At 37.6% G+C, this 18981-nt stretch overlaps 2 protein-coding genes across 3 annotated transcripts; both read right to left on the bottom strand.

Annotated features, from left to right (window-relative positions):
- Nucleotides 1-2531: 2531 nt before the first annotated feature.
- On the bottom strand, nt 2532-4716 carry LOC141915418 (uncharacterized). The gene is made up of 2 exons (XM_074806941.1): nt 4464-4716; nt 2532-4366 (listed from the first exon to the last, which is right to left on the bottom strand). Exons 1-2 carry the CDS (start codon nt 4582-4584, stop codon nt 2973-2975), a joined length of 1515 nt encoding a protein of 504 aa, XP_074663042.1. The 5' UTR covers nt 4585-4716; the 3' UTR covers nt 2532-2972.
- A 556-nt stretch (nt 4717-5272) lies between these two features.
- LOC141915419 (uncharacterized) lies at nt 5273-18879 on the bottom strand. 2 transcript variants are annotated; one of them, XM_074806942.1, is made up of 12 exons: nt 18776-18879; nt 17109-17323; nt 16223-16283; nt 15790-15947; nt 15450-15480; nt 14954-15040; nt 10904-11027; nt 10480-10510; nt 10144-10252; nt 9454-9567; nt 8796-8864; nt 5273-8164 (listed from the first exon to the last, which is right to left on the bottom strand). In XM_074806942.1, the coding sequence occupies exons 2-12, from the start codon at nt 17319-17321 to the stop codon at nt 7959-7961; spliced, it is 1203 nt and encodes a 400-aa protein (XP_074663043.1). In that variant the 5' UTR covers nt 17322-17323; nt 18776-18879; the 3' UTR covers nt 5273-7958. The 2 variants fall into 2 exon arrangements, with proteins under 2 accessions (XP_074663043.1, XP_074663044.1); XM_074806943.1 differs by having other exon boundaries at nt 10904-11021.
- Nucleotides 18880-18981: the final 102 nt, after the last annotated feature.

The following is an 18981-nucleotide window of genomic DNA, read 5'->3' as shown; positions in this document are numbered from 1 at the left end:
GTCACACTAAGGGGTTTTCATACAGTTTCAATATCGTCACCGGGAGCCGGTATACCTACCCACTTCTCAATATCGATGGCAGTTAAGCGGACGACGCTCCGTGAACTAGAAAGAAAACGTCTGTTTGGCCAAGGTCGAAGGTGTATGGTTACGTCGGTGATAAGTTTTTTGTCTACCTGTCTCCATCTTCACCCGTCAAGGGATTCGAACCCACTACGCTAAAGCTGTTCCCCGAACCCCTTGACCTCACGAGTCGTTGGAGTCGTTACTAGCCGACCAGAATCCGGTCGTACCAATCACAGCGCTTGTAACAAACCGTCAGTAGACTTATGTTGGTTTTCCCGTTAAATTGACCAATCAGCGAACGTTTTACCGAACAAGGAAGTATTTCGCAAATCGATATATGACGTCATGCGCAACAGTGCCATTAATGAAATCACGCTTCGTGAGGCCAGGGGGCTGGTGGAAGCGAGTTCGGGAGTGATACCGGACCCCTGGCAAGCGAGGATGACCTGTCTCTATACCCGCTCATTTCGTTGCAAAAATGATCATATCAGTCCTTGTGTTTAACCGCATTGCCCGTTCAAATTGCTCATTAATAATTGTCACTATCATCACACTCGTCCTCTGACTGTCTAGCCGTCTTCCTCGGCAACCAATTACAGTTTTTACCTCCAACCTATGTTCATACGCATTGATACATGTGCAGTTTTCGACGTTTATTTGACTCGGGCCCGCAGTATTTCAGACTCAATGGCTCTACGTTTGAATTGGGAATTGCCCCACCACTCCACGAGCACAGCAGGTACATAGTCACTGAGCCAATCAAATTGGCTTTCTAGAGTATGAATCGTTTAAGTTAAGATAACGACGATCATGGAAGGTGAATTTTTTTCAGATCATCAATGAATCATTGGAATCATTGCGGTATCTCGGCGACGTTAATGACTTGTTAAGCAACTTGTCACCGCGAATTATTGATTAACTACAGGCACTTTCGATTTATCACATTTCATACCGCTATAATCACTCACGATACAACGATCATTAAAACTTAAATCAGGCAAAAAAGTAATTATGGAAAATGAGAAACTCTCATCGCGCCGAACAAAATGACAAATCAATGAATGCCCGTTTACGAGTGAACAAGAGAACCGCACCGCGTCTGCTGTTGAAATATGTCATTCTCGTTGGAAATAATAAGCGTTGGATTTTTATTTGGAATCGTCTGCGGTCAGTATGGTAGGTTTACATACATGGTTTATATATATATATATATATATATATATATATATATATATATATATATATATATATATATATATATATATATATATATATATATATATATATATATATATATATATATATATATATATATATATATATATAGGTTTTTATATGTGGCGAGACTTTACTGATTTACCATTTCTCATGATTTGTCTAGACCCGATTGCGATCATCGAATTCTAACAACCGATTTTTTTTTAGAAATCGGATCTCTTAACCTCCACGTGAAACTCATAATTTGAGTTAGTATTTTAACACATTTTACTTTTCACAGGACATGGAGGGATGGACTTTTAGACGCCATGACGTTGTGGCGTTAAATTTTTCCTTCCCTGTTACATATGCATACTCAATCTAGTATGCAATTTTATAACTTCTCTTAAATCGTATCGTTACTCAGATTGCATCCCCTTGCTTCTAGATCTCAAAATTGTCTGAGGAACCCGCTCCCCTATCATGCTAATCACGGACAAACAAATCGTCTACAAATGGCGATCTGTGGGACTGAAATAATCCGATATACGTAATTCGTTGTACAGTAAACCTCGCCTTACTCAGACATTACAAACTCGGACTTTGGACTGACCATGGCCACAAAAAAAAATCATATTCTGATTTCCTTACGTATCTTTCCTATCCTTAACTCGGACTTCGCTTCTAAGACCGATTTTCTCGGTTCTAGTTTGTCCGAGTTAGTTAAGCGATGTTTACTGGTAGTATATAATGCTTCCTGTCGAAATGAAAATTTAAATAAAAAGATAGGATATTTTCTATCACAGGTACCTTTTATGAAAACAACTATGTCGATGATTTTTCGACCACGCCACCGACTACTACGGACCAATGGCAAGGTAGCCTTCATATGAAATTAAACATATTTACGTCACTCTTATATTTACTAATCTTGAGAAGCCGTGTTAACCGGGTGTACAATAAATTCGTACGAAAGTAGTACTAAGAATAGCTTAACTCTTTTTGAAATTGTTAACCTACATAGTATTTACTAATCTTGACACCCACGAGTGTACCGTAAAGCATTGTTTTATGCAACTCTCTGTTTTCAATTTTAGACGAATCGAACACAATGGTTGAAGCCAGAAGTAAGTGTAATCTTATGTTTCTCTTATCCAGTTCCAGTTTTGGGTCAAAGCGTTGTATAGTAACACTCATAGAAAGACTGAACCGGGGACTGAACTCATTTCAACAGTCAGAGTCACAAGCGTAGAGCCGTGGTGTTGGATTTTGATAATTCTCTTTTATTATAATATACACAATCAAAATGTTCAAATCATATGAAGCCGTACGTACGTAGGCCTATGGCCTTCTTTGATGGTAAATGATGATATGATATGATACTTTCAGTTGCTACATTTGGTGGAGTACCAATAAGCAAACTAGGCACGATCTACTTACAAAAATCGACTCGCAGTTTGTTTAGGTGTTGCGCTTGGTGCATGAAAGAGACCGCGTGTATCGGAGTTTCCTTCAACAATAGCGACGAGATGTGTCGTCTGCACAACGGAGCACATTCCGAATCACCGCAGCCAAATGTCGAATCCATCAAATTCAACGGGAAAGTTTTCTTCTTGATTCATCTCTAAAAACGACTTTTAATAGTCTTTGCACTAAAATTCGTGGACAAATAAAGGTCATCTTTTTGCAAAATTCTGGAATGAACCTTTTTATTCGCAATACTCGAAAAGCGTCATTTTAATTAGTCTACAATAATCAGCGGCCACTTCGGTAGACATAAGCTGCGATCGATATTGAAATGTCCACGACATCCGACCGTCAACCGTGCAAATATAATGCCCTAAATGTGTCGTGTAATCGTTGTTCGCCCCAATACCGAAAAACGTGTTTAAAAACTTGATAGGTCGTTCTTCGGAATCATCTCCCTGTAGTTTGTGGTGACCGCGGTTAAACATGACAATATCGAATGGCCGTTGCCATTCTTCACGAAGTAGATGGCTTACCGCTACCGACTCTTCCGTTATACTCTTCTGCAAACTGATCAACTTTCTGCGTTTCATGTGCTCCTTGTTCAGATGACGGTACAGACGACTCTGGAACTTCTCGGCCATTTTCCAGAACTGCCGTTTAGTTACTGCGGACGGAAGTTTAAGAATTTGTCGAATGGCTGGCATGGATATGTACGTTCCCATGGTGTCGTTTCCGACGGGATTTCGTCCGAAATTTCTAAGTGACGCTAAATGCGCGGTGACGAGTCGCAGTGGTTGGTTCGTTTCTACGTGATACTTATCCAGAAGGGCCAGCAAGGCGGTCGCCACCGCCATCGTGCAGAGGGAATGTACGCGTACTCCTTGTTCTTTACACTTCCGCAATATGAAACCAGTTTCATTCGTATCGAATTGAATGGGAAAAAGCTTTGTCGAAGGTTTTTCATTCGTCTTGAACGTTTTCACCATGTTCTTCCCGATTTCGGTCGTATTTTCTGCATTTCGCGCGTTTTGCCAGGCGTAAAGTACGTAATGCTTCAATTTATCGTACATACTTAATTTCATTTCGTCGGCGAATACATCTTCGACGCAAGGCATCATCGGCAGGCTTTCTACGGCCGGCTCGCTACCGGTTATCAAGATTTCCAGATTTTGAATGAACTCTCTATAAATCTGCACAATTGCCGCTCCATCGACGATCGCGTGGTGAAACGTGAATACGAAACTATAACGCCATCTATTGTCTACGCCTAACTCGCCTTGGAGCATCCTGCTCCTCCACAGAGGCCCCTGCTCAGAATTGAACTCTTTCTGAAATTCCTCGTGCAGAACCTCTTGCCAATCCAGCGTGTCTATCACTTTGAAATCGAGCTGAGGTTCCGAGGTCATCTCTTTGAAAAACATCACGATTTTTCGGCTGTGTAATTTATATTTGAATATTTTACAGCGCAGAAGTGGATGCCTTTTCCATATGTAAGCCAATGAACGGACGACCAGTTGCTGCGATAGTCGTACCTTGGATTCGAGAAAAATGACGTTACTGTCGTACAAATTTTTGTGGCCATTTTCGAATTCGTAAAAACATTCATTCGAGCCCATTCTTCTGCCATATTTCCCTGCAACGACGAGTTAAGCATTTTCGATGAAATGCGGTTCATATGTATACATGAAATAAACGGTTATAGCTAAAATTCAAGTTGAAATATTATTTACCTAAACTTTCGAGAACATCAGACGGTATTTCATCGAGGTCTTCGGTGAGTATTTTTTGAATGGACCAAATAACGGCTCCAACGAACGTGACGAAGATCACTGCCAAAACCAACAGAAACATGTTCGATCCCTCACAATATTATTGAAGATTATCATCTATTGTATTCCAGTTTATAGCGTTCATAATATCTATTCAATTATCTGTCATAAGACGTTGTTGTTCAAGGTTTTTTATATGCATAATACATATATACCGGTACGTGTAAAATTATACCAAACATAGCTCACGTGTGTACTATTATACTAACAATCGGATATTTGATAACGGGTTTTAATTTGGCAAAATGCCAATAATATTACTTACATGATAGATAATATAACATATACATGTCGAGTTGCCCAGAGATAAAAGCAAATTTGAAATGCATGAAATGTTTAATCGCGCGCGCGCGCGCTTGTTTGTTCCTATGTCAGATACCCGGTCCATATTATGCAGTAAACCAAGTGTATTTCATGTACTTCAGAGCATAATCATTCTCCAAATCTCATTTTCCATACTTTGTTTTATGTATCGAGTATTGAGAGCAGTTTAGTCGAATACGCTTCTAACGAGAAGAACGGACACAAGTCTGCGGTTAGTATGTCCATAAGATGAAAGAAAGAGCCCCCGACAAACCAGCAAAATGATGAACATATTATTCAATAAATCTGATTGCTATATTCATTTTAAATCAATTCATAAATCATAGATTAACACATAATTGATATACAAATGTATATAATGTATATACAAAGATTAATATCCCACAATTGTAACTGGTACATTTTTTCTAAAAAAAAAATCTTTAACTTTTTAAAAGATCAAAATTTTGTAATGAACATTCACGACAGTATCATAACAAAGTCACAACTTACAAAAATAAATCTTCAAACTCATCTCTTATTAAAGCTCATTTACAAAAAAAATATTCGTTAAATTCATTACCCCATTGGTTAAAGCATATCTATTGCACATAGCAGAAGTTTTGAAAATGCGAAATCAGTACCGGTATAAAAATAAGAAATGATGCCTCACTAAAATCATAACCTACAATCGATTTACCAACTGTCAAATGTTTCTTAGAAATTTTAGGAAGCTTGTTGCGAGAACTCATTGTTTTAAGCGCAACATTCGTCAGTTTCTTTCGATAATGGGTCTCGCAAAATACAAACAGTTGAAAATCATTTGCGGGTTTTAGATATTCTAGATAAATTGACGAGGAATTTAAGCCCGCTTATATAGAGGCGGATCTAAGGGGTGTGTCAGGGATCCGCTTCCAGATCGCCCACTTTTCTACATGGCATCTATCACCCGAAATGTCTCCACCTGAGTCAACACTTCAAAGCTAACATCAGTAATTTGCCCTTCCAGTTGTCAGAATGATGAACTCGGGATTTTTCACATAATAGTCTTTAAGATGTTTCTAGTATTTCTTGGACATACAGCCAAATCAAGAAGAGTTTCACAATTCATTATGATGAATGCATACAACATGATCTACACAGTGATCTACACAGTTCAATAAACATTCGTTATAAAATAAATGGCATTCAGCAGTTTTACTCATGGTTTTATCGTTTTATCTCCGGAAAAAAAAACGTTAAAAACCTGGAATGTCTCACGTCTTCGTATCATAAAATTATCAAAACTCTATCATTATTTGTAAAAATCTAAACCAGCAGATTCTGAATACAGTTAATCCTGCTTTTACTAGATCAATTCAATCCAGATTCTCGTTTAATCCAGACAATATTTCGTACAAACATAATTTCATAATCTAATATGGAAATTTTTCTGATACCCGTTTCTAGTGGTCAGTGAAAGTCTTTGAACATGGTCTAAAATTATTGAAGGCAAAAAAAATTGATACCTAGTTTCTCTGTCTTAGGCTAAATGTTGATCCGGTCGGCCAGCTAGCTACCCCGTACGTAACTATTTTTATGATCAGGCTAACCATAACAGACATAGCTATAGAAATGAACTGATCACAAATTTTATTGCCGTTTACATAAGTGAAGAAACAAGTTATCATTTTCTTTAGCCTTAGTGTCATTTATCATTTTTAGAATACAATACAAAAAATCCTGGTAATTTTGCGCTTAAAGTCTAGGAAAGAAAACTTGAAAAAGTCATAGAAAATGTTTGGAACGGCTCTTTTCTTAGGTCAAGGCCATTGAATCTTGTTGGTCATTTAGATTTTGTTGGTCATGTAAGAGTAAGTCAATGAACTCAGTATAAATAGGATGAATTTTATGGGTCCCTGAATACGACCCCAACATTCAAATTAAACAGGCTTGTACACTGTAGAATGGTACAAAATTTTCATTGAAATAATCAAAATTTCTAATTGGTATCATTGGAGTATATTTCTATGAACGATATGATGATTGATTCGACAGATTGTTAAATATATCGTAAAATAAATATGATTTCTTCTCCTTCATTTAACACAACACACGGTATTATCTATCTATAGCCGGGGGTGACTACTGCACCATAATAACCACCATTCACATCATCAGTACTACATGAGAGTAATTCAGCTGTAATGATCAAGAGAAGTGACAGTGAAATAACGCGCACTGGGGATCGAAACCGGGTCTTGTACGCTTGCTTTCTTAAACATTTCAGCCTTCCATACTCTTTCCTGGGGCGGATTTACGGGGAGGTCTTGGTGGTACGGACCTCTACCTTCCCGTTGAGTTAGCCCTTTTCATCAAGAAAAAGATTGTTAAAACCTGTAAATTTTACACTCATTCTCTCAGAAAAGACAAATTTCCATATGTTTTTCTTGAAAAACGTAATGGCCTTCCAATTTTCCTAAATCAGCCCCTGCTTTCCGGGTTTTTCGTTTCAGCGGTGCAGTGTGTGAATAGATGGCACTTAAAAATAACCACGACCACGTGACTGTGGCTTATCCTGAGATTTAACATTCACTAATAGAGAATAACAAAATATATGTACAAATAAACCATAACCATCCCTGGTAACAAAATCCTGGAATGTACGTTTTACAATGAAGCGTGTAAGCTACATTGCTTGTTCTTCAAAACAATTGGATTACTGATCCAATATGATTTTTCTGTACGTACATCGAGAGGGTGAACCTACATGACAATTATATCACATAGTGTTATTACGCCTAAGTGCAAAAATACCAGTGAACTAGGCAATGATAGTATTCTTCTACATTTCAATTAAAATCAAACAAATCTAGTTTTCTCCTTAAGATAATCAGCTATCAATGAAAACAGTGATTAGAAAAGTCAAACGTTCATATTTTCGTTGACTTGTGCAACTGTTATTTGGATTCCAGAGCCTATAAAATCTAGATCAAAATCGATGAAAATGAACACTAATTCTAAGTTTATGATGACCAACTGTTTTAGTCGCACCATCCTGTTTCCCTCTAAAGCTTTAGGAGGGCTTATACCCGAGGAACGTTCATACGCGAATCAACCGCTTACGTTATCGACGTCGTCCGTGTAACGATAGTAGTAATATTTCAATCGCAGTAAGTAGTAATGCGCTTTCGTTTTGACCGTCGCGCAGAATTCGTCGTGCGGATTCATACGACAGGATAGGAACACGCCCATCATACACAACACGCACAGAAGTATGAAGAAGAACACCCACAACAACGATATCGAGATCTGTTCCTCTACAAAAGAAAAATAACATCGTTCTTGTACAAAATTATTGATTCACCAATTCACTTGTATGTACCCCGCAACTTTGGTGTACCTTTATAATCCTTTAAACTAGTTAAAATCTCTATTGAAAGATGGCAGCGCTGTTAAACTAACATTGCGAAATCTCAGTAATTGATGATTCAACGCAACCCAGGCTAGGCATGTATCCATTACATACTGTACAGCAATGATTTATTTAATTATTACGTTTATCGGGCTTCAACCAGTTGACTTATAGCTGGGGCTTTTGTTCTACAAATCATAGGAATATGCGAATTTTGTCCAAGAAATCTCAAGAGGTCTATGAGCAGAAACACTAAGCATACTGTACAGCATTTTCATAGTTTTTTTAAGTTTCTCCAACAATTTAGGGTGGGTAAACATCAGCTGTGGAAAGGACAACATAGTAACAAATTCAAGTTGAGTTGAGCTGTTTTCAAGTTTGGTGAAATGGAATGAAGGTCCAGTTCCACATTTCTGCATTAACATTGACCCCATCATAAATTTGGAAGAAAACTATCAATCGGGGTGTTTTAGGTAGGGGGAGACGGAGTTAGTGATGGGTCATTGTACATTTTTATATACTAGTATGAAAATTACCATGCGTTTTAACTGTAGTTCGAGTAGAGACAGAAGCTTCAGGGATCTGATCTTCATTAATTTGAGATTCTGAAAATGACGAATGTAAAGCGAATATAATACACATATCATTTCTTTGAAAATAGGTGAAAAAACAATCAGGTGTGGATACAGCAGATAGCATGACTCACAAACGGCTATTTGAACTGGATTATTAGGTTCCAAATTTAAATGAGCATCCAAAAATATAAGATGGGTTTTTCTAAGCAGTGTTTGTTATAGTATTCATTTTGGATTCATTGATAACTGGTGTACTTAAAAGTTCACTCAGTTTCAATGGGACAAAATGGGATTCGGTTTTATTTTCCATGAATGAAATTTAGTTTTAATGGTGATTTGTCTAGTTTATGGATCGGAAGGCAAAGAATCTAGATCAAATTAAGAATCAACTCATTTTGATCAAGCATATCTGATATCAAAGTGGCCAGTGGTGCGCCAGTACCCCATTTAATTTAATTGAATAAAGTGAGTAAATACTAGCGAACCAGGTAGATTGAATATGGAAGAGCAATGCGGCCGTATTCTTTTTAAGTCGAAATTTTGACTTTCTAACTCGACGTGTAGAATCCTCAATTGCCACAGTAGTGGTGGAGGTTTCCACTTGTCTTCATGATTTTACCTTTATTCACTGGCCGCTTTCGCAGTTCACTATCTGGAGTTCTTTTACTCGTAGAGGGTCTACTTTCAGATTCAGCAGTCATGTCCATATTACTGTTTAGTTGGTCCATCGATTCTGAAAGCATTCAAGCAAAAATGATTGATAACAGGTTTTCAGTCCAGGCCGGGCACATTAAATCATCTGGACCAGTTCCAAAGCTCTGGGTTAATTTTGATTCTAGAAATGAAATTAGTTCATTTCTAATACCGGTATATTCATAATCGATGGGGATCAGATTTGTTAGGCATAGCTGACTTTTTAGTGGAAACCAAATACTTTCGAAATCGATTACAGAATCAATTTAATATTCAACTTTTACTAATGGTATTCTATATTTTCAGTTATTTCCAACAGGGTTAACAATGAAGTTACCATGGGGTAACATTAATACAGTTGAACCACATTTTAATGAACCCAGATGTAACAGATTCACTAATGACAAAAATAAGATTTTCTGCTCCCCCAAAGTTTGCTGTTACCAGGGTCCAGTTCCACAGTTGTGAGTTAAGAATTAACTCTTGAGTTAACTCATTGAAAATGAACTAACTTTAACTCAGAGTTAACTCTAACTCAGAACTGTGGAACTGGGTCCAGGTAAGCACCGGAGCAATCTACACACACCAGTGGAATTTTTGTCTACAGTATTTGTACCTTGGTATTGTTCTTTACCAGCTTCTGCATAAACCACAGTGAAGAAGTCTAAACTTTTCAATGTCAGGGGGTGATTCTCACCAAATATCTGCTGCCTTAGTTTTGTAGCCTGTAAAACAGGAATTTTGTGTAATTAGTATGATAATAATCAGCAATCATTTCAATACATAACTCTAAAATTGAACAGCTCTCATAATGCAGCCTGGTTTCATAGATGAAGATTGACCTTATTTCTCAGGTTGGCTTGAAAATTTCCCTAGGTTTGGGTTCTATTAATGCATAGAATAGGTGCTGAAAATGATTATACTAGTATGCGTTCATTATATTATTGCATACCTTTCCACAATATTCCAAAGCCAACTGAGGTCTGAAAATTTAAAAAGATACGTGTTAAAGGATACAAAATTACAAAAAAATAGCTTCAAAAAATTCCAAGCTTCTTTTAGATTTGGTTTTCGAGGTTTTCGAGGTTTTCGAGATTGACCAGAATGCACGGATAGTAGTACAAACTTTCATAAAAAAAGCTTTATAGTTGTCAGTAAAATTTGAAATGTTGCGTAAAAATTTCCAGTTCAGTTCTGATGTTTTCAATACAACCGACAACTGTGGAACTATGTTTTTAACGGATTAATAATCAGGATCCAGTTCCACAGTTGTGAGTTAGATTTAACTATGAGTTAAAGTTAGTTAATTTTCAATGTTTTAACTCGGGAGTCAAATCTTAACTCACGACTGTGGAACCGGGCCCAGTTGTACATACTGATTTTTCTCGAGACACAGACGAGCTAAGTTTTCATACTCTTCGGCTCGTATAACGTCGCCATGTAATCCGACAACATCTTCGGCGCTATCCTTATCATCGGGTTGAAGGCCAGCTTCTGTTTCTGAAAAGTCGTGGATAAAAACTAGGGGTCCGGGGACACCATGCCCACTTGGGAAGTGGTTCCAAATGCTCAACAATCTAACAATTTCAATATTCAACGCCCCCTGGTGACCATATACAGAATCCAATGACCTTGAAACTCACCACAATCATAGAACATGTCAGCAGCTACGATTTTGTAATTGATTGTGATAACAAAATATGCCTCATTACCACTTTAATATGGAAATACTAAGTTATTCCACTATTCAACGCCCCCTGGTGACCATATTCAAAACCCAATGACCTTGAAACCCACCACAATCATAGAACATGTCATGAACTATAACTTTGTAATTGATCATGGTAACAAAATATGCCTAGGTACCAATATAATAAGGAAATACTAAGTTATTCTACTATTCAACGCCCCCTGGTGACCATATAGAATAACTAATGGCCTTAAAACTTGCCACAATCATAGATGATGTCATGAGCTACAACTTTGCAATTGATTGTGGTTACAAATTATGCATTGATACGAATATAATATAGAAATACTAAGATATTGCATTATTCAACGCCCTCTGGTGGCCATATACAACTAGGGGTCCAGGGACACCATGCCCACTTGGGAAGTGGTTTCAAATGCTCAACAATCTAACAAATTCAATATTCAACGCCCCCTAGTGACCATATACAGAATCCAGTGACCTTGAAACTCACCACAATCATAGAACATGTCAGCAGCTACGATTTTGTAATTGATTGTGATAACAAAATATGCCTCGTTACCAATTTAATATGGAAATACTAAGTCATTCTACTATTCAACGCCCCCTGGTGACCATATTCAAAACCCAATGACCTCGAAACTCACCACAATCATAGAATATGTCACGAACTACAACTTTGCAATTGATCATGGTAACAAAATATGCCTAGGTACCAATATAATAAGGAAATACTAAGTTATTCTACTATTCAACGCCCCCTGGTGACCATATAGAAAAACTTATGTCCTTAAAACTCGCAACAATCATAGATGATGTCATGAGCTACAACTTTCCAATTGATTGTGGTTACAAAATATGCATTGATACGAATATAATAAAGAAATGCTAAGATATTGTATTATTCAACGCCCCCTGGTGGCCATATACAAAATCCAATTACCTTGAAACTCACCACAATCATAGAACACGTTATGAACTACAACTTTCTAATTGATTGTGGTAGCAAAATACGCTTAGGTATCAATATAATGTGGAAAAACTTTTTCCCACTTACGAATGAGTACTGCTGACATCAAGATGGCCGCCAATTGCGTCATAATTGGCTGATGAAAAATACCTGTCTCAGGTATAAAACATCCCTTTCCAAAGAATACCCATCACAAATTGTAATGAGAAATGTCAAACCCGTAGGAAGCTACAGGACTCAGAATTCGGGCCAAAATTAACATTTTTGGGCACTAAAAAGGTCATAGGACGGCCATCTTGAGTCCGACCGACCCAATTTATGTTGATGAGCCCTGGGGGGGGTTCACATATATCCGAAAGATCAAGGTAATTGATCAAAGCGTCTTCAAAATTTCCCTCAAAAAGTTCAAAAATGTGTAAAAAGTGCTGATTTTGGTGAACTACAATGGCTGCCAGTCGGCCATCTTGATTCTGACAGGGCCAGTTTTTGGGCTGAAGATGTGTCTAGGGTAGATACATGTGTAACCCAAATATCAAGACATTACCTTGAAGCGTCTTCAAAACTTCCCAAAATATCTGGATTCCGTCTACGGACGGACGGACGAACGGACGGACGACAGACGAAAAGTGAACGCAATAGCCCGCTGGGACTAAAGTCCCAAGTGGGCTAAAAAACACTCGATAATACTTTATTTCTTCATACAAGAGCACCGAGGTCCAGGAGTGCTCTAAAATTGATAATTGTATACCGTTTGTATTAAATTCCAGCGGTAAAGTAGACTGGGTCTACTATACCCTATTCATAACAATATCAAAATAGTGCGAGTCTTGTGTTCACGTGCCTATCTCTAATTGGTTAATTCTAAAAAATCTTTTGTATTCTATTTATCACAAAAAACAATAATTTAATTGGTTCAGCCCCTATATCTAATTGCGTTTGTCGTTGGCAGGGGAAGTAAACAAGGAGCCTATCGGCTTATATAGCTCCGCGTGTGACTTGAAGAAATAGAAGCTGCATACCTAGGGGTGCCCCCTTTTGGCCAAATCCAAAAAAGGCTCTGTACTTTGTAGGTATTGGTCCAAACACCATTCATACCAAATTTGGACTTGATCTGATCAAAACTATAGGACTAGTAGTGATCTGAAGAAATAGAAACTCCACCCCAAGGGGCGCCCCTTAGGGAAGAATAAAAAAAATGGCTCTGCAACTTTATAGGCCTTGGTCCATAGAACATTCATACCAAATTTGGAATTGATCTGATTGAAACTGTAGGACTAGTAGCGATTTGAAGAAATAGAAACTCCACCCTAAGGGCGCCCCTAGGGAGACAATTCTAAAAAATGACTCTGTAACTTTATAGGCCTTGGTCCATAGAACATTCATACCAAATTTGGAATTGATCTGATTAAAATTGTAGGAATAGTAGCGATTTGAAGACAAGATAAATCTATAAATAGAACTAATTTGCAAAACATCCTCTATACTTATGTAGGCATCATCCCATAGATCATTCATAAAAAGTTTAATTCAAATTTGATAAAAACTGAAGAAGGTGTAGCGATTTAAGTGAAAATCTAAAAAAATTATCCCTAATTTGCAAAATTTATGCATAATCTAGAATATGGCTCTATACTGGTTTAGACAATCCCCTATAAAAACATTCATACTAAGTTTGAAATCCGCTGAAAATTGGAGGAGTAGCGATTGAAAGGAAAATCTAAAAAAGGCCTAATTTGCATAATTTATGCAAAATCAAAAATATGGCTCTATACTTTTGTAGGCACTCCCCAATAGATCATTCATATGAAGTTTGGTTGAAATCTACTGAAAACTGGAGTAGAAGTAGCAATTTAAGTGAAAATCTAAAAATAGCCCTAATTTGCATAATTTATGCAAAATCAAAAGTATGGCTCTATACTTTTGTAGGCACTCCCCCATACATCATTCGTACCAAGTTTGGTTGATATCTACTGAAAACTGAAGTAGAAGTAGCGATTTAAGTGAAAATCTAAAAATAGCCCTAATTTGCATAATTTATGCAAAATCAAAAATATGGCTCTGTACTTTTGTAGGCACTCTCCCATAGATCATTCATACCAAGTTTGATTGAAATCCGCTGAAAATCGATGGAGGAGTAGCGATTTTAGTGAAAATCTAAAAATAGCCCTAATTTGCATAATTTATGCAAAATCAAAATTATGGCTCTGTACTTTTGTAGGCACTCCCCCATAGATCATTCATACCAAGTTTCATCAAGATCCCATCAGAACTGTAGGACTAGTAGGGATATAAAGAAAAAGTTGACGCCGGACACCGAACACCGGACGGACGGACGGACGGACGGACGAACGACGACGACGAACCCCCTAACCCATCAGCTCCACTGACCTTCGGTCACAGCGGAGCTAAAAATGAAATGCACCTTCAATTACGAGCTTATATTTCGCATAGGGATTTATTATTTACAATGTTAGAGAGCAATAATCCAATAATTTCAAAACTATCCTGTATGACAGCAAAATATCCTGCAAATTACACAGTAGATCAAATGAAATTTTCGGAAAATAGAAGCAAATTCTATACATAAATGGGATAAAAGCCTGTCAAATACTTACATATACTAATATACTTCTTACTATTTTGTAGAAGGTGAATAGAGTGGCTAATTCATTATCTTATATCTCTCCCTCAATTTTTTTCCTAGCTATACTGACACACAAACTTCAGTAAAAACGGCGAACTTACCAATTTTCTTTTGTATGCCAGATGAGTCAATTAGGGCCGTTTCGTAGTAGAGCTTTTCTGCTTGTATGAACTGCACGGCTTTCTCATCTTGACAACTTCCATTAAAGATTTCTCAACAATAAAACACTATTAGCACAATCTATGTACAACCAGGTAAGCTTAAACTCTTGTAAGCCGCATTAGCAGTGTGGTTGAATGCTTATTTTTTGTTAACATTAATCACGTGTATAGAACTTCAACTATATAGCCTAAGCCGCTTTCACATCGCTAGTAGATCTGTTCTAGTTTGGCCTGTACCTGGAACGGCCCTAACTAGTGCTGCTTGTTCGCACACTTTTCAAATTGTTATGAATGATCATGCTAGATGGGACACTGATTGACAGACACTTAGAGCAAAGTTTCTATTCACGAGCACAGAGAAGGTCCATTCTACAATTTAGAATGGACCTGGTTTGATAGACCCGAGCCATGAGAAAATTGACGAAACAAAGGATACATTCTTCCAGTGAATAATATATATTAGCCACCTGCAAAAAGAAATGACATCGATATAACTACCACCTCATTTGTCTGGTACAATGTACATCAAAATTTTCAAACTCATCTCTTGTATATGAAGAGGCTAAAGCAAACTTGCTTTGAATTTTTTCTGAATCATAACAAAATTTTCAACCATTTCAACGGGAACTAGGCATTTGTAACACAGCCTCTGATTGGGTGATTACTTTCAATCTTTACCAACAAGACCATTTACCGGTTAAAGTTTTGACCGTGGGTTCTAGGAGTTCATCAATAACAAGGGTTTAAACGCTACAGAAAGACAGAACTGTACTTACACTATTTAGACACTGCGGCATAAATGAGAATGGGGTATTCTTTTCAAGGCTCTTCAAACATTTCAAGTAGTATTTCAACGCCAGCTGCAGTTTACCAGATTTCTCTAAACCCCTTGCCTTGTAAAACAGTTCATCGCGATCCAATTGTTCATCAGTTTCTACAATAAATAAATGGGAAAAATAGGAATTTACATACTGGTATTCAATAAAAAATTGGCTGCATTATTTTCATAAGCATTGTTGCCAACTGCCAAAATTATTTTGATTTTCCATTTTCTTTACAATGGATGTATTTAGAGCGCCTGATAAACAAACCAAATAAGTCTCGTGGCCAAAAGTCTGGAATTTAAGAGACTTCTATCACTCGACGGCATATTAGGCATTTTATATCATATACCCAATAACTGAGCCGCTACGGCCCTGGTAAACCTACCCAATTTTGTATCTTCTTCCTTCTCATAACCTTCGCCTTGTACGTCTTCTTGGCCAGGATCCTGAAATCAATCAATATTATGAAATAGAAGCAATCGAGGCAACGTCAATACATAGCCATACATTCAGGCATTATAGTCCTGAATCCAAAAAGTTCCTTATGGAGTTGTGTTGTTGTTTACGAGTCATTGGTCTATTATCAATTTTGAATAGTAGATGACTAAGAAAATACAGAACTTAATGCTCTACAAGTCATAGGCAACAACAGTTTCCTGGGCTATGGTTCGAATCTGTCACCACTGGTACATGCATGAGGCATTCCCATGCATTAGTTCCCGATGCATTTTGGATATGTTGTATCTAGGGCCTATAGCTAAAATTTGTGAAGACAACTTCTTGAATTTGAACCCCCTTCCTTAGTTATAAGATCATCTTCAAGGTCATGTCGCTGCAAAACAGTTTTTTTAAGGCCTTGTTTTGCAACTAAGTAGTAAGTAAGTAATCTATTTCATCCAATTAAATCAAAACATAATTACAAATAGAATGCATAACGAATAGGTAGATTGATGATAGGGACCTGAACAGAGCCTTAAAGGCTGTACAATCACTAGGGTGTTCAGACTAAGTGACGCACTGGGCCCACTCTTTGCACTGCATATAACTAGACCACCATACTAAAATTGTACCCAAGTTTAATAAAGATCGACCAACTATTAACAAAGCGGGAAAACAGACAGAGACAAACAGTACCGGCACAAGAATAAGGGTCTCTAATGGAAGCTCGAGAACCAACAACTGATTTTGAGTAGGAATATATAGGCCTATGTTGTCACTAGATTGAGTGGAAACAGCTTAGGTAAACGGACTTGCATCAATAGCAAACTTACACCAGCTCCAACTGGTTCGTTCCTTACATCATCGGCTAATGTTTCTGTATTGCGAGGAATTTCTTCACTGTCAAGTGGAGGATCACCCTGAACTTCATTTTCTTCATCGGTATTCATGGATTCTAATAGGTTAATTCCATCATTGGTAGGTTTCCACGGTTTTCTTGCCCGCGCAGGAGCCACGTCAATTTGATCCTTAGATTCAGTGGCCATTTCTGAAAAATGTTATAAAATTTGGGAGAGTTCTTTTATTGATGCTTTTAACCGGAAGACTGAAAAACTGAGGTCGTACGAGCAACGACTGATGTAAAGAAATCCTGCTAAATGAGTGAATAGAGCTGTATAAACCTGATAGGACACTCCATTCTGGCCAAGATTCATGCCTGGGCGAACATGCTGCTAAATATGTCATTGGCAGTAGAGCTTTTGTAAAAGTGAAATATCTGTAACAGCCTATCACACGGGTGCAACACACTGTAGGCCTAACGTGAGTGTATCAAGCTGTAACACCCTGCAACACAGGTTTAATAAGCTGGACACCCTGGAACAGTCAGTAATACCCCTGTAAGTCAAAGTGAAATATCTATGCAATGTAATACTTATGTAACATCCTGTAACGGTATATTTCACTTAGGCCTAAGAGTTACAGGGGTTTCACAAACTATTAGGCCTACAGAGAAGGGCATTACAGCCTGTTACACCAATGTTACAGGGTGTTACACAGCGTTACAGATATTTCATTTTGAGTTACACGGGTTTCACATATGTTACAGGGGCCCGTTGCTCAAAGGTTGGTTAAACTCTTAACCGTCGGTTAAATCCTGGTTTTCACACTAGTGTTACAGGACATTACAGCTTGTTAGAACCTCGTCACAGCGTTGTTGCATATATTTTGCTTTTCAGATGTTTGAAACATTTCACACACAGACTGTTTAAACAGGTTAGGCCTATATGTAATTACAGGAGCTTCACTAACCTTTTAGGCCATGAACTTGGTGGGTTGCCCACCATGTAACAAGTTAAATGTAGGAAGCGGATATTTTGCCAATGCGGTATTATCTTAGTAAACGCTATTTCGCCAATGGCTATATATATATATAATAAGAAATCGGAATAAAATATAACAATAAAATCATTATATTTGGTTTTGGGTTAAGGTTTCAATAGGGGTTAGGGTTAGGGTTAGGCCTAGGATGAGGTTTAGGGTCCGTTCACCCCTAGGGATAGGGTTAGGTGAGGCTATAGGCCTATGTAGTGAAATCTTACGGCTGAATTGCAGTGAGCCCGGTGGTCTAGTGGAAAGACGTGGATAAGCTAGCGATATGCTGGTCCGGGTTCGAATCCCACCTATGCTCCTATTTTCTCTAACTCTGTTCTCCACACTTTCTTATTTGAATTTTCTTTTTGAAGAAATTTTTGAAGTTTTGAATTGAATTTTTTGAATGAGAATTTTTGAAGTCGCGCACGTTAGTGCGCATACACGGCGCATCAATTAGCCAATCACAACGAGTCATTGGCAAAATAGCGTTAACAGGAATAATGCCGCATTGGCAAAATATCACCTGCCTTCTTATAACTCAAGCTCAACCAACAACAAATTAAAGCTTAAGCATTGATTTTAAGATTAATTTTCAAACGCAATTTAAAATGATTGTTATTTTCCTTACCCTAAAACTTGCAGTTCATTAGAACGAGTTGCAAAAGAAAACGACAACGCAAAATCAAAATTCGAAAATTCTGTGCAGAAAAAATCTTTTTTTCGCTGGCGACAGATTAAAATGTGAAATGTTACCAGTAAGTTTTTTAATCCAGGGTCAATTCAATCCAATTAAATATATTTTGTATGTTTTAATCTGATAACACTTCGGCTAAA

Source organism: Tubulanus polymorphus, chromosome 1 (assembly GCF_964204645.1).
Source record: "Tubulanus polymorphus chromosome 1, tnTubPoly1.2, whole genome shotgun sequence".
Lineage (NCBI taxonomy): Eukaryota > Metazoa > Nemertea > Palaeonemertea > Tubulaniformes > Tubulanidae > Tubulanus > Tubulanus polymorphus.
The sequence above is the reverse complement of the archived record's forward strand: the minus strand, read 5'-3'. Positions and strand labels throughout refer to the sequence as shown.

Excerpts from the sequence above, each read along its gene's own strand:
- LOC141915418 (XM_074806941.1), bottom strand. The coding sequence starts at position 4,584 with ATGTTTCTGTTGGTTTTGGCAGTGATCTTCGTCACGTTCGTTGGAGCC. Across the intron at positions 4,367-4,463 it reads TGATGTTCTCGAAAGTTTAG|GGAAATATGGCAGAAGAATG; the intron begins GTAAATAATATT and ends TCGTCGTTGCAG.
- LOC141915419 (XM_074806942.1), bottom strand. The coding sequence starts at position 17,321 with ATGGCCACTGAATCTAAGGATCAAATTGACGTGGCTCCTGCGCGGGCA. Across the intron at positions 15,948-16,222 it reads GGAAGAAGATACAAAATTGG|AAACTGATGAACAATTGGAT; the intron begins GTAGGTTTACCA and ends TATTTATTGTAG. Across the intron at positions 8,165-8,795 it reads AACTACAGTTAAAACGCATG|AGGAACAGATCTCGATATCG; the intron begins GTAATTTTCATA and ends TTTCTTTTGTAG.